Raw genomic sequence first — 15,991 nt, 5'->3', positions numbered from 1 at the left:
CGAGAAGGTGCAAACAGTCCAGAGAAGAGAGCCCTGCAAGGTTGAGAGTATACCTCTCCAGCGAGAGAGCCCTGGTCGCTGTGCTCATTTGTAATTTTCTTACAAGAGAGAGGGAGGGCTCCTGCCAGCATATCCGACAAGCTAGGGGCTTTTTCTTTTCCTGAGGAAGGTTCTAGTTGTCCTCCCACTATGCTAGCTCACCGTGCCCAGGAAAAATCACTTGTGAGCCAGTAAAACTTCTAGGTTATACTGATTTCCTTCCTCTATTTACCAGTCTCTCTTACGTGAGCTAAATGGTACTGCAGAAACGGGCATCCAGAGGAGAGCAGACTGTACTGTTTCACAATCTGGAGGAGAGAAAAACAGTTCTACCAGCTTGGAATTTGAGCACATCTCCCATCTCTTCTTTTCCTCTGACCTGCTCTCCTCCTGGGTCTTATCCATACACGCTTACCTACTGTTTCCAGAACTTCTTTGGAAATTTGTTTTCCTATAGTCTACTCAGGAGTCTGGTCCTGAGGAAATGGTACGGGCTGAGAGTCATCCTACAGAATGAATGGCCTCTATCCTTTTGAGACTGCCAGAAGCTATAAAAGATAGCAAAGAATGAGAAGCTGTTCCAAGACTGGAGAATACTGATACCCTTGGGACAGGACATCTAAATATATCACGTGTCCTGGATAGGATTCTGGATCAGAAAGGGAAAAGGAGATACTACCGGGATAGGTCGAAATTTGGGTGGAGTCTTTGAATTGGGTAGTAATAGTGTATGAATATTGATTTCCTGATTGGGAGGGTCACATGGTGGTAGATGGGGAGATGGCCTTGTTTTGAGCAGGTGCCAGCGGTTGTATTTTGGGGTTATTGAGCGCGATGTCAGAAAAAAAATGATAGGTTAAGTAGGTAGGTAGGTAGATAGGTTGATTTCATGCATACCTACAGGTAGAAAGAAGGGCAAGAAATGTGTAAAATACTAACAATTAGGGAATCTAGATGAAGGAGGTGTAGGAGTTCTTTGTACTATTCTTGTAAATAGATTTGAAACTTTTTTCTAAACTACTTCCCCAAAATGATTACAAAAATATTTAAATTTACTGTTGTGTTTTGCTTTGTTGTTCTTTAGATGAGATCACAGCTAGTTTTCGTCGCTTTGGCCCTTTGATTGTGGATTGGCCTCATAAAGCAGAGAGCAAATCCTATTTTCCTCCTAAAGGTAATTCTCCAAATTTAATATACACGTGCAGTGTATCCTTACATTGTTTAATGTTTAGCCTTTTCATAAACGTTCATCTTTGCTATAAAATTTTCCATTGTTAAACTTATATTTTCCCAAATACATCTTTAAAATTTCTACCTAGTGTGTACTTTCTATTCAAATTTCATTTTACTCCAAAATACGTTTCAAGATATCAAACTGAACTTTAATGTTGATACTATCAGACTTCAGGTAGGAATATTTAAGTTTATTAATTTTTTTTTTTTTTTACTCTTTCTCTCTTCCTTAGTTTCAGTTTATACTCCCTTTCTGTTGAAGAATTACATTAAAAAAAAGAAGGGAAACAAATAAGCCTCTTTTCCCCTTTTTATCAGGCTATGCCTTCCTGCTTTTTCAAGATGAAAGCTCTGTTCAGGCTCTGATTGATGCATGTATTGAAGAAGATGGAAAGCTCTACCTGTGTGTGTCCAGTCCCACTATCAAAGATAAGCCAGTGAGTGTTGTCTAACATGAAAATAGCTTCTTGTTTTTGCCTCCATCTCTGCTTGGTTTGAAAACCCACAGACATCTTGATGTGTTTGCTAATGGATAAGTTTGTAAGTAGAATGTTGTTGCTGTCAACCTCCTAACATTGACATTCTGTATTATTCGTGCACATTCTTTTGACATTGGATTTTTTGGTTAATTAAAATATTGGTAAATCCTTACCATTGAAAGACTTTACTCGATAATACGTTTGATAAAGTAGCTGAATTTCCTCTGAGTAATAGAACTCAAAAATCACAAATACGTCTTTGTCTATCTCCTTCTTCTCTTTGATCAAAATTTTACCCAATAAATGTCCTTAACTTTTTGCACAAGGTATTCTCCCAAAGTAAAATGAATTATGTATATAGAGAAAGGTACATGGCTTTTTTTTTTTCCGTTTTAATTTTTTTTTTAACGTTTATTTATTTTTGAGAGACAGAGAGAGTCAGAGCACAAGCAGGGGAGGGGCAGAGAAAGAGGAGACACAGAATCTGAAGCAGGCTCCAGGCTCTGAGCTGTCCGCACAGAGCCCGACGCGGGGCTTGAACTCAACAAACTGTGAGATCACGACCTGAGCCGAAGTCGGATGCTTAACCGACTGAGCCACCCAGGCGCCCCTGGTTTTTTCTTTTCGGAAAAAAAAATTTTTTTTATCAAAAAATTTGGTCTGTAAGAATAGTAGCAACTGTCCTGTTTTGACAAATCTGGCAAATCAACAACTGATTATCACTCAGGTTGGTCTAGTAATGGGGTGCAGTTCAGAATGGAGGTGCCTGTGGGTTCATACTGCTCAAGCAGTAATTAGTGGAGCTTCCCTCGGGGTTGTCTAGGTCAGGAACACTCTTCCCAGAGTTCCCATGGCCTAGACTCTTTATACTTGACTTGTTTATGTTCCCCCATAGTCTTCACAGTATTTGAATTTGGACCTCTGGCCTAGGACTTTGTTGATGGGCATATTGGGAATACCCCACTATGAACCTACCCATAGCCTTTGGTATGGGCATTTGTAACAATAAATAAATGCAAACAGTTAGGATGAGATACATGATTCTTGGTTGGCTGAAGCAGTGGACCCATTGCTATGTGCAAATATTAATGTTTTTACTTTGAAGTGCTTTTTGAAATAATGCAACAGGTTTGTTAGTATTAGGAATAGTTTGCATTTGTAGGATTGGGCACACAATCATAGTTTACTAATTAGCACTGTATTTTTTTTTTAATTTTTTTTTTCTTTTTAATGTTATTTCTTTTTGACAGAGAGAGAGAGAGAGAGAGGGACAGAGCATGAGCAGGGGAGGGGCAGAGAGAGAGAGGGAGACACGGAATCCGAAGCAGGCTCCAGGCTCTGAGCTGTCAGCACAGAGCCCGATGCGGGGTTCAAACTCACAGATTGTGAGATCATGACCTGAGCCGAAGTCAGATGTTCAACCGATTGAGCCACCCAGGCGCCCCATTAGCACTGTAGTCTGATTAACCTCAAATACCATGCTAACTTACGTTATATAGATTTGGGGGGATCGGGTGGGATGGAAGCCCAAATAATGTGAAAAACAGCTAATTAGCGATAATTAAAGAAGTGTTAGTGATTTCGTTTATAATAGGTAATGAAATTGAACTTTCTATCTTGGTTCACTTAACATTGGTTCACTTAAAAAAAAAATCACTTGGTTTACTCTCAAAAATGTAATGAAGGGTTGGGCTATGCTATTTGTAAGTCTTCTAATTTTACAACCTTATTGATCTATAATGATGTGGATTGTTGTTGCTCTTCAAATACTCTGCAGTAATTTTAAACTTATTTCTCCATAAATTGTCAGCGTTAAGAATGAGACATTTTGGTTTGTCTGTTCCCTAGGTGCAGATTCGGCCTTGGAATCTCAGTGACAGTGACTTTGTGATGGATGGTTCACAGCCTCTTGATCCACGAAAAACTATATTTGTTGGTGGTGTTCCTCGACCATTACGAGCTGGTATGATTAAACAAACAAAAATACCCCCTTTATTCTTTAGCATAAGAAATAACCTTATAAAGTTTTTGTTTTGTTGTTTTTTAATGTTTATTTATTTTTGAGAGAGTGAGAGTGAGCATGCATGCGAGGGTGGGGCAGAGAGAAAGGGAGACAGAATCCCAAGCAGGCTCCACGTGGTCAGCACAGAGCCTGATGCAGGGCTCTAACTCATGAATGGGGAGATCATGACCTGAGCTGAAATCAGAAGTCGGCCGCTCAACTCACTGAGCCACCCAGGCGCTCCCCTTATAAAGATATATTAGGAAAAATTCTCCGTAAGCATTTGAGTTAATGTCCAAGAGAATCCTAGAATCAAAGTATCTGGCTTTGAATTCATGTGCCCTGCTCCCAGTTAATAGTTGAGTGACGTTGGACAAGTTATTTTCTCTAATTTTCAATGTCCTCATCAGTTCCAGAGGAGCAAGAAGTGTATCTGCTTCGTTTAGAGTTTTGATAGTTTTGAGGATTGAGTGTGATGAGCAGGGCCAAGGGCTCCGTGTTGTGTTAGTGAGCATCACTCTTGTCATCATCTGGAAGAGCCCTTCAAGAGTAGACTAGATGTCGAGATGTTTAGGGTTTATTTCCCAAGCCCCCAGTTGCCCACCGGCTTTTACTGAGCTCTGAAACATGGGAGGGTTTTCAGCAGTGCATCATGTCTTTAAAAGTAGGACCTACACGAGAAATTTCGTCCCCGACCTCAAGTAATTTGAGGTTTAATAGTATAAATGAGATAAGATAAAAATGAACGAGAATGCAGTTTCAAAATTTAAACATCTCATGGAGAACACCATACGTTCATTATTTCAAGTTTTTATATAAAAAATTGGTGGAAAACTAGACTGTAGGGAAAGGTAACAAGGCTTTCATGGAGATATTCTAGAACGACCTTCGTACAATCAATTTGCTAGCGTTCACCTGATTATTTATATTAAGCAATACATTATTACTTGTAAAGCCATGGTGGCAGCATGGTAGAGAGCGGACAGACCAAGATGACCGGCCCAGCACTATCACTTAACCATCTGTGACCTTGGACAGATTGAACGTCCACTCGGTGGCTCAATTTCCCCAGGAAATCACTACCTACTTCATAGGGTTGTTGTGAAGATTAAAAGAGACCGTACGTGTAAAAAAAAAAAAAAAAAAACCAGCAGAGCCCCTGCCCTTATTTAAAAGATTAAAGATTGATTTAATAATTATCATAAGGACGTGAGCTCAGAATACATATGAACTGCTTTTGATGAAACCTTTGGTGAGCGAGATGGGTTTTCCTGATTTCAAATGCCGTCTTTGTTCCTCTCTTATTTAGTGGAGCTTGCCATGATAATGGATCGTCTGTATGGAGGTGTGTGCTATGCGGGGATTGATACCGACCCTGAGCTGAAATACCCTAAAGGAGCTGGGCGAGTCGCATTCTCTAATCAACAGAGTTACATAGCTGCTATCAGTGCCCGCTTTGTTCAGCTGCAGCACGGAGAGATAGATAAACGGGTAAGTCCTAGATTACATTCTGGAAAGTTCTGGAAATGGCCCTCTCGGTGTGTCATTACCAAGATTGGAATGGGGGAATTTTAATATGGCAATAAAATTGGCAGCTGACAGTTATGCCTGTAGGACCAGTTAGGTGTATATTCTTTAATGCATCTAAGGGTTCCTATGAATTTTTTCTGTCTCTTAGTTTCTTGAGTAGCCTAATCAGAGCCCTGCATCAATTTACTGTGGTTGATTTAATCTCCTAAGCTATCACCTCCATCCATTCACTTATTCAGTTAGTCATTCAGTAAATACCATTATATCAAGTACAAACATCAATGCCCTTGAGATCCCCTGACCTTTTTTTTTTTAATCCTGAGACATCATGACTATCTCAGTAAGCCCTATTTTCCAGTGTGCTATGTAACAAATGACTGAATAAATTCACTTGTAGGACTGCGTTAGAAATATTTCATTGAAACAGATTAAGAGAAAGAAATCATAATCTTTTTATTTTTAGTGTATTCTACCACCTGAAATTAGGCAGTAATTAGCATTATCTTCAATACTTTAAATTCCTCTTTGTTGGTTTGTCTTCTGAGTTAAAAAGCTGGAGAAAACCTCGGAGAGAGCGCTCTCCTCTGTTTTCTAAGCTACTGTATTCGAAGCTCTGTGCTCCGTTATCCGTCTTATTTCTTTGCATTCACAGATTTATTTCTTAGTTTTGTGTTTCATGCATTCACCAGATGTTTTAGCACCTAGGACAAGTAGTTGATGTTCTTCTCGGGAACATCTCCTGAGGAGTTGATGTTCTGATAGATATAACTGTATCTTATACTGACACTGCTCAAAGTGTGGCCTGTGAACTGACTGCCAGAAGCAAATGGTTACTGGCTTGTGGTGAGATAGGAGTTTACACCATTACACCAGAATGTGAATCAGCTACATTGGGAAGCGTGGTGTTGATTAGTTCAGCTGACTTGGGGTTTTTTGGGGTTTTTTTTCTCCCCCTAGAAAGACCCTCCTGATGAAAGAAGCAGTGTGTTGATTTAGATTCTGGTGTTAGCTCCTTATTTCATGGGAGACTGGCACTTTCATTAGGACTGACTTAGATATCAACACTCTGAGGCATTGTGCTCCAAAAAGTCCTTACTGATTGATTGTCTCGCGCTGTTCTCAATTCATTATGTAGAAACTATCAAGGCGATGGTGGTTGACACTTACTGCTTATGTTTCATTTCATGTATACGCTGCTACAGTGTCGGTATGAAATACAAGGTTATAGTGGTTGTCATGCTGTGACTGTATGAAAAGAAAGGTCTAGATTCTAACATAAACACGGAGGGAGGGGGCAAGACACGTTGCAGTATAAGTTAACAAGACCACATGCTTTTAGCTCACTGAAAAAATAGCTACGTCTGACCAAGCAGTGTCTCCTGTCTCGCCGCTTCATCCCAGCAAAGGTGTCAGAGGTGTAAGGTTAGTCATTGGAAATGCACACTTCATTTGTATTCCTCTGCAATCAAGCCCTTTGACCAGCGTTCTTGCAGCTCCATAGATGTCACGGAGTGGCCTCGGGGCCAGAAGGCTAATGCTCTGGTTTGTCTGCTCTTCCCGTCTTCCTGTCACTCGTCTTCTTTTGTTCATGGCTAACCTTTGTCAGGATTCCTTGTCACAACTGCATGGCACCGGTGGTAGTGATGGCCTGGTATAAGGGAGTTTTAACCCTGAGTCTCTCTACGACTAAAAATAACCAACTCTTTTCTCACTGGTGAATTAACAGCCAGGTTATTTTTAATGCTTGAGAGACTCAAATGACAGGTTGGCCTATTGAACACTGGAACAGACCCAGTTTTAGAAATTCACCTCTGACTTTTAGACTGAAGTAAACCATTCTTACTGACAGAGAATAAGGCGAGGTTTTAGACTGTGAGTACTGTGGCCGCGTCTTGTTTGCTCAGAGTTCCGAGTCTGGGTGATTATAACCCACGACGTGCACACTGTAAATAGAAACCGTGACCCAGCCTTTATTACAACTTAAGACGCTTATGACACAGAAGTCAGGCATCTTCCCTCTGATGTGAATATTGAAGTGCTATTTTGTGGAACTGGGAAGCCCTTCGTTGGTTTTGTTCAAATTACAATTCCACATATGACAAAAATCCAGATCCACTAATTAAAGCGATGGTTTGTGTCTATAAAAATGCTCCTGTGGGTTTAATCTCGTAATGTTCTAAACAGTTGGCTTCCCTTTTTTGTTTCTGGCGGAATTGTTTTTCCTTTGAAAAGTGTTTCTTTAATAAGACAGAAATGTAAAATGATGAGTACAAAAGCCTCACCAGGTCCTTAAAGATGGACTGGACTGCCTTAATTTCAGGAAAAGAGCTACTGACCCTTGTTTCGGGGCACCCCGGCACAGATTGATTCAGACAGAGGTTGAAAGTGCACGCACCACAGTAAGAGGTGCCTGGACCATTCACTGAAAAGTGTAAACGCCTTCCTTTTATTTTCGATTGCAGGTGGAAGTTAAGCCATATGTCTTGGATGATCAGCTGTGTGATGAATGTCAGGGGGCCCGTTGTGGTGGAAAATTTGCTCCATTTTTCTGTGCTAACGTTACCTGTCTGCAGTATTACTGTGAATATTGCTGGGCTGCTATTCATTCTCGCGCTGGCAGGGAGTTCCACAAGCCCCTGGTGAAGGAAGGCGGTGACCGTCCGCGACATATTTCATTCCGCTGGAACTAAAGGGTAACTACAGTGCTCATTTTCAGGCCTCAGAATAAGTGCACTCTTCTGTTAATTCTGACCCCTTCCTCGACCTCTTCACGCTGGCATGTCCTTTTGTAGCAGCCCGTAACTTAACAATAGTGTAACAAAAAGAATGACCTATAATATAGGCGTTTTGTAGATTCTCGTGTCACTGAAAACAGTACGTACGAACTCCTTTTTCGTATTGCCATCGTGTTGCACGGAAGTTTTATTCTCTTGTTTTGCTGGAGACCAAGAGGATCCAAAACTTCCTGTAGCATTTTCTTAGAGGAGAAAGAGAAATATTAAAAGAGAAATGAAACAATAGAGTATTTTGGGTTTTTAATTAAATTATTGTTAATAATATAACATATAAGAATACTTTTATTAAAATTAACCATGCAACAGTAACACTATCAGTCTGTCCTGACACAGTTTTTCCCCCAGAGAAGTGCTTTTGCCTTTTCCTTTCTTTCTTTTTTGCCTCTCTTTTTTGCCATCCTCCCCCCCCACCCCCCCACCGTTTTATTCATTTACAGCAGTGGAGGAAGTTAACAATTATTAACAGGAAAGAGCATGTTAAAGCAAACACAAATGCATGAGCAAGATCGAAGCAGCATTAGAACAAATTGTAAGGGTTTCGAGGCCGAGTAGAATTTCATGACGCCTCCGAGTTACTACCACAGTAGAAAAAAAAAAAAATAGTAAAGTAGGCAGAGCTAGGTTTATTTTCTTTTCAACCATTTTAAAACCTTTAGAATGTAAAAATTGGGTAAATGTACTACTGAGGGGAGTGCACTTATTTATTTTTAAACTTCCTCGTCTGGTCACGGCCCCAGGAAACCTACCAAAGCTAGAATTAATGACAACTGGTGGGAAAACTAGCATTTCCTCCCCCCCCCCGAAGAACAAATGTATAAATTTTATTTTTGATGTTATATATAAACTCTATATCCTAATTTAGTAAACACTCATCAGGTGTCAGCCTTTGCTCTCCATTTTGACGTTAAAAAACGAAACAGAACAGAACGGATCTAGAGATACCTCAAGGACATCAGTTTTGATTTTGTGTTAACAGTACAGTTGTAGCCAAAACTGGGAAACAAAACCAATATACAAATTGGCTGCCGATTGGCTTACTTTTAGATTTAAAGTTGCTTTGGGTATCCTGTAATTTAGTTGTAACATAGACAACGGAAAAAAAAAAAGTTAAAAAAAAAAAAAGTTAAGTAGTTGCAGAGTGTTTTGCACTGTTGAACTAAGTAACTGTGTAAATCTGTGCAAAGGTACGTATGTTTATCTTACTCTTCCTATAAAATAAAAATAACATTACCGTTTCAGAACTTAGCATGGGACATAGTCAGTGTTTGAAGTGCCAACTTCATCAAGTAATGCATGCTTTATTATACATAAAATTCTAGCTTCGAAAGGCGTTATTATGTGTTGAACAGTACGCTTCAGGGGTAAATTTAAAATAGTCTCTTGAAGCCCTGGTCATGGAAGTGACTTTTATTTTAATTGACATTCTCTTATCAAATGCCCTACCCACCACCAAAAGGATTATTACCGGTGTGCAAAACATTAAAAAAAATCCTGCTAGTTGTGCTACCTAACAGTACCGTCTTGGATCCTTCAAAACCAAAGACTTGCCCCAGCACTACGGTGGAACCACCTGGCTGATGACCCCTGCTGATTATCGTTAGGAAAAGCAGTCCTTTATTTTTAACACAGGCTTTAACGAACTGCATACCTGTTAAGTTCCAAAGGTCAAAATGGAGGCATATGCTGTCTAATGGTCAGACACAGAAAGGGAGCTGCTTTTAAAGAATTCCCTGCAAATACGGAAAGCAGTCATGCGAATGGAGGGTGCTCTTGTGTAGCTGGTCAGGGACTTTTTTTTCTTTTCTCCTGAACGACATAATTCTAACCGAAACGTTCATTTGCCTCTTTTTATTCTTTTCGATGCTTGTAGGTGGCTTGGGGTGTGCTATTGTACTGTTCCTACTCAGTAAACAGGTGTGATGAGTTAACAAGAAATAACACTGTTTGAGAACTAGCTTTGAATAATAATTTTTCCCTTTGTACATGACCTGCTGAATTTCGGTACAGTGTTTTTGTAGCTAACTTATTTTGTCATGCACATAATGTATATTTGTTATGCACTACTTTTGTATATCTTGTTTTTCCAACAGTGAACATTTTTAGGCACACTTTTCACTGACGGGATATCTCTTTATGCAATACCTCAATTTTTCATATTGCAAAGAGTAGCTTTTTGTACTTTTATTACTGAGAGATCTTCATATACTTCATTTTTTAATATAAATAATTTTAATAAATTTTATTTTCTTATATTCTGCTTTTTATACATTTCAGTGCTCTGCATACATTTTAAATTATGAATGTTGTGCACTGGCAATGCTATTTTAGAGTCTGCAGAGAAGAGAAAGCATGTTGCTTAAACATCCTTCCCCAGCACCAGCTATTGGTGTACCTATAATTTAAGAAATAGTCTATGTAAAGTCACAAATTAATGAAAAAAAATTCGCATGAAAATGACAGATAACACGGTAGTTCCTAAAAAGACAAAAAATTAAACGCATAAGCATAGGGTAGAAATTTAAAATAACAAAATTGTCTACAGCTTCTTACTAAGTTTTTAAAATTATTCACAACGCAGACATTCTTGGTGAATGTTTAGCCATTTTTAATATTAATAAATTGATGTTAAGTGTTTGATTCAGAGATGTCTGCTCTTTTAATTATATATAAAGAAAAAAAAAATAGCCTGCCGTGGGACAGGTGTGTAATGTTAGTATGCATGACTAATGTAAGAAATTGTTATTCTACTAATATTTACTTGTGATTGTGTGACAAGCGTGTTTACAGATTATTTGGTTACACTTCAATTTACAGGGCATAAACAATTATTATCTATTACTCTGAACGTTATTGATTACATGTCCTTCAGATTACACGGGATTGTAGTTGGGAGTTACCATGTAACTCAAAACATAATTAACATGGAATTAGTTTACAGATTTTAGGGTATCACTTCAATTTACCAAGCATGTAGTTCTAGCACACTAGCATGGCACCAGCCATGTACTTACAATGTAGTTACAGAGTAATTACATGGTTATTTTTGCAATGTAAAATAAAGTGTTTCTGATTATTTTCTATGTAAAGGAACCCTCTCTCCCTTCCCCTTCTGGTCCCCACGCTTTGGTATAATATATATACTTCTCCATACACAGACCTCTGCAGAATGCAAAATAAAACTTGCAGTGAACGAATTTAGCATTTTATGAGAGTGCTGTTGGAAAGACTTGATAATTCACCCCTTTTGTTTTGAAGAGTTGAATCTTCTGTTAAAAGGTGATTTAAAACTTGAATGTGATGAATTGTGGCAAGTTAACTTCAAGTTATGTGCAATACTTATTTCAAACTTTTGAAAGATCTTTGCAGTGTAATTCTTTGTTTTTAATTGCAGACATTTAAAAATGTCATTTTCTACTGTTAAGAGTAATCCTCTTTCTTGCTGGTGTTTCTAAAGAAAAGAATCAGAAATCAATCTTTCTACTAATGTAAATTTGAGATTATTTTTAAAAATGGAATAAAAGAGGTTTTGGTCATTTGCTTTATTTTATTATCTTATTTTAAAGCTACTGTGATTGATAGCATTGTAAGAATTGGGACAATATTGTATTCAACTGTTTTATTTTTTATATTTTTAAAATTTAAAGTATAATTAGTTTTTATAATTTTCATCAGATTTTTGTTATATTTTTTGGAAGTGAAACTTTTAGCAAGTGGGTGTCTAGTTTTTACTAATCCCTAATGTTTTTTTTTTTTTTTCCAGTGTATTGCTCATATTATCAGAAGGAAAAGTTATTTAAGTATGTCAGTTAATTGTACTACTTGGCTGAATTTCCATATAGTTTTTACTGTGTATGGGGAGGTTGTAGTATTTATTATAGCATTTTAAATAAGGGTAATTCATTTTTTATTAAAGTCATTTTCACGTTAAGTTCCTATTTTTGTATGTTCTACTCTTAAGTTATATAACACAGTTCCTTTTTTAAAAGAGTTCATTTGTTGAAGTGCTAGTGGAAAATTAATGTTATTAAATAGTTTGCAAATGACTATTTATACCAGTATGCATATAATTTTTAAATATTTGTAATGTGAGATGTTGAATGAATAAAACTTTTAACTCAGCCTTTCTTTTTAATATACTTATTTATTTGCAACATGAGTAGGTTATGCTTCCATGATCAGGAATGAAACCTTTAAAAAATATTAGGTGTATATCTCGGGCCAAGGCAGAACATACTGATACGAAAAGATGTCCAGCCATATAGGGACCAGTCGCAAGTATGCATTGCTTGTGTAAGTTTGTAAATATCTGTGAGTTGTTGTCTTAGATCTGTACTATTAGTTCACACGTTGCCCTGCAGAGTCCTTTTTTTTCCCTTTCCTTTTCTTTTCTTTTCTTTCTTTCTTTTTTTTTTAAAATAGCCTCCCGTGTGTATGGGAGGCCTCGGCAGGGATTCGAGCATTCGGTCACCTGCTGAAGGCCAATGTCCAATAAAAGTAAGGAAAGGTCAATATGTGGGGGGTTTGATTTGTGGTCTTTGCTAATGAAGAGCCTTGATTTTTGGCCACCCTACAAGAGGATCTTGGTTAATAAGTCTGGACTTTCAAACCCCTAGTTTTTCCCTGGATCCTAATGTCACAGGATATGGCCTCTGGGATAATAATCTCTGTAGCATGTGAATTCACAGTAGGATCTCTGACTCGATTCGTTAATCACGTGGACTACCGAGCACCACAGTGCATTCGTGTTTACATTTTACACCACATCTTCAAACTTTTAACTTCAGGACTTATTATGGCATGAAGCGTAACACGGAGAGTGTTCTGTTTTGTCAAATTTAATTTCTGCTCTTTCTCACCTCGAGGATAGTAGTCTTAAGACGAGAAGAAGCCGTTCTCGTCCTGAGACAAATGGACTGTAGAGGTCTTTTGCATCTAACTTGTCTTTCCAACCTGTAGCTCTTCCAGCTGTAGGGGAGCCTGAGGGGCCTTAGCCTGAAGGGCTGAGCAGCGCTTAGATATCCCCCGGGAATACCGGCTCACTCAAGCTTTGGCTGACAATAGCGGGAAAACTTATGTTCCCAGTTCAGTGAAGGGCCCCTGAGGAAGCCTCAGGGGACGTTGGAGATGTGGGTGGCGTTTGGTCGCCACTTCGACAACATCCTAGGGCGTTCTGGGTTGGTTTAGGCACTTAAAGTAGGGGCAAAAAAAAAAAAAAAGACGTAAGTAGATTCCGGGGTTTGTTTTTGGTTTTTGTTTTATTTTTGTTTTTGTTTTTGTTTTAAATATTTATGTTAGGCAAGTGCACATCAACTGTAAGTGATATAACAATTAAATCTGAAAATAATATGTAGGCGCAACACGTGGGTGTTTTAAATCACAGAACGGTGAATCTGTAGCGTGTGAGAGGCTATTTGGGCTGCATTTTCTTATTCACTGGTAGTTCACCCAAATTCACCCAAAAAGGAAAGTTCTCTACCCCATTCTTCACCATCCTTAACAATCAAGTTGTTTCATAACCTCTTTTGGTAATGGCTTTGTATCCACACCCAGTTCAAAAGGAAAATGATTTTTTTATGGATTTCTTTCTTAAAGTTGGATAAATACCTTAAAGTCTGATCAAAAGTCATGGGGAAAGTAAATTCCTGATTTTAGAAATTAAGGAACTGTGGAGATGTCAATGATACAAAAGAGTAATTCTTTTCTGAAGTATGTAATGGCAGAATAATAAACAAGGAACTCCATATTTATTTCCCAAATCGGGATCTTCGAAACAGTAAGGTAATCCTTTCTATAAGAAACAGACAAAAAAAAAATGTGAAGTTCGGTCATTAGATAAACATAGAAAATAAGACACCCTGTTTCGTGGAAAATCAAATCGTGCAATTAGCTTGCTGAGGCTTTGAGAGGTTGGACAATGAAGAAACCCATTTTACTTTGTTTAAAAGTGCCTCCCCCCACCACCAAATTTCTTTGCCTACGGTCTCTGCTTACAGATAACACAGGGCCCCATGGGACATACTTGGGATCTATTGCTCTCCAATTTTAGTATGTTTACTAGTATCAGGAAGTCAAAGAACCTTACCGTTTTTTGTTCTAGAAGGTCTCTTGGTCCTGTCCCTCCTTAGTTATTCCCAAGGCTGGTAACCATTGTCCATGTTAACTTTACGGGGCTTCGAAGTCATTGCCTAGCTTCTAACCCCTGCACCGTTTCCGGTTTAGCTTCTTAATTCCCCTCCCTCTACTCCCAGTTCCAGAAGAGAGAAGTTTCTTTGCAGAATGGACCGTCCGTCACCTTAGGAAGCGATTGTTGATCGTGCCTCTCCCTGGCTCAGAGTGGCCCTTACTGCTCATGCGTGCCACGGCAAGTGCTGCTTCAGACAAGCACCTTGTGGTTTGAATCTGCCCTTCGTGACATGCTGTCTTCCTGATAATTCATGTCATTTCCCAACTTTGAAAATTTTCCCTCGCAAATGTCCCCCGCACCCCCTGCCAGTGCTCCGAGAGCCGGGACCGCAGGCTTTGAATAAACTCTAAGAATTCAGAAAATGAACATCCGTGCCCTACTATGAACTCTTCTGCAGTACCAGTTCAGTCTCTTATTAAAGAACATTGTGTTTTTGGCATGCCTGAACCTTGTCAGAATATTTTAAGTTGGAATCTTTTTTCCTAGTCAAATTGGGTGTCATTGTGGACTGGTTGGAAAAGGAGAGGAAAAAAAAAAAAAAGTGTCTTACTGTGATTCAGTGCGGCGACCAGAGTTGGAAAAGAGCCGTGTGTCTCAAGAAGTTAAAAATGAACAGCGGTGTCCAAATCTAAGCCCGAGCTTTCTTTATCCTTTTCATTGGAGTTCTATTTCGGTAAGCAGGGCTTCGATACCATAAAAATGTCAACGTGATTAAGCAAATGTCACCATTTAAAGAGATTATTTTCCACTCGTCTCCCACCACCCCCCCCCTCCCCCAACCCCAAGAGAGAGAAAAGGACCAAACATCCCCAGGAATGACCCTCCCACCCCGCTGCAGAACCCGCCACAGGCGGCAGGACATTCAAAACGTGTTCTGGAGTGAGTTAGCCAGGATGAGAACTGGGTGTAATAAACATGTGTGAAACTGCATAAAAGGTCTTAGGCGGGGTCCAGTACAGACCTGAGCCGCCTCATCTGAATGCGTGGAGGCAGAATTCACCTCTCATAGTTGAGGGAAAAGGGAAGCGCCCCCTTGTGTGTTTAGCCGGCTATTGAAGATTTGATTCCAAAGACCTGCTATAGGGTTGGGGGTAGGGGTGTAGAATGGCCTCATCTCTCAGGTGACTCTCAGCCCGCCTGACTCGGCAGTGAGGGAATGGTTTGATTCTGGAAGAGGCAGCCCGTAATTGCCGACTACCTTGGTATGTTAGGCACTTACATACATGAGCATGGTCAGCACCCTCCCTTCCCCGCCCCCCCCCACCCCCACCCCTGCCCTGGGAGCTACTGAACAGGAGACAGAACTATCTCCAGGAGAAGTTGGGTGTCCTGCAAGGTTACACAACCCGTATGAGGTAAAGGCTGGATTCAAGCCCCATCTACCAAATCCCACGTTCTTTCCCCGTAAACCTCACTGCCACGGGGATGGCAATGGAGGGGATTGTTTTTGTTTTTTTTCTTCCAATTGGTATTTGCTTTTAAAACAGAAGCTTCGTTCTTAAAACTAATCTGGGCGCAAGGTATCATGTTTGAAAGTATCGAGACAGGGAGACAAAACAAAAGTTGCAGGCGAGAATGGGAGTTTTGATTGGGTCTGGGCCATCTCTACGATTCTTGTCTATCTACTGGCTTCCCTAAGTGTGTGTCTTTGGTTCAGTGACCAGACTTGGCGGACTTCTCCAGGAGTAGGGGCAAGGCAGTGGAAGTGGCATTTCTTTTCACTTGGAGG

At 39.5% G+C, this 15,991-nt stretch overlaps 1 protein-coding gene and 1 long non-coding RNA gene across 5 annotated transcripts in view; one reads left to right on the top strand and one right to left on the bottom strand.

Moving 5' to 3' along the window:
• The window catches only part of CPEB4 (cytoplasmic polyadenylation element binding protein 4), a 66,723-nt gene extending 54,526 nt beyond the window's left edge, over positions 1-12,197 (top strand). For all 4 annotated transcript variants that reach the window (XM_015072700.3, XM_015072698.3, XM_015072701.3 and 1 more), the window contains 5 exons: positions 1,124-1,213; positions 1,591-1,709; positions 3,600-3,714; positions 5,063-5,244; positions 7,746-12,197. In XM_015072700.3, the coding sequence (XP_014928186.1) occupies positions 1,124-1,213; positions 1,591-1,709; positions 3,600-3,714; positions 5,063-5,244; positions 7,746-7,973 (734 nt within the window). In that variant the 3' untranslated portion in view covers positions 7,974-12,197. The remainder of the gene's footprint in view (positions 1-1,123; positions 1,214-1,590; positions 1,710-3,599; positions 3,715-5,062; positions 5,245-7,745) is intronic.
• Positions 10,491-15,513, bottom strand: LOC128316414 (uncharacterized). The gene is made up of 2 exons (XR_008300288.1): positions 14,813-15,513; positions 10,491-13,866 (listed from the first exon to the last, which is right to left on the bottom strand). It is a non-coding gene; the product is annotated as an uncharacterized LOC128316414 (long non-coding RNA).
• Positions 15,514-15,991: the final 478 nt, after the last annotated feature.

The sequence above is a fragment of the Acinonyx jubatus genome, chromosome A1 (assembly GCF_027475565.1).
Source record: "Acinonyx jubatus isolate Ajub_Pintada_27869175 chromosome A1, VMU_Ajub_asm_v1.0, whole genome shotgun sequence".
NCBI classification, from domain to species: domain Eukaryota; kingdom Metazoa; phylum Chordata; class Mammalia; order Carnivora; family Felidae; genus Acinonyx; species Acinonyx jubatus.
Note: the sequence above shows the minus strand (reverse complement) of the source record. Positions and strands in the feature narration are given on the sequence as shown.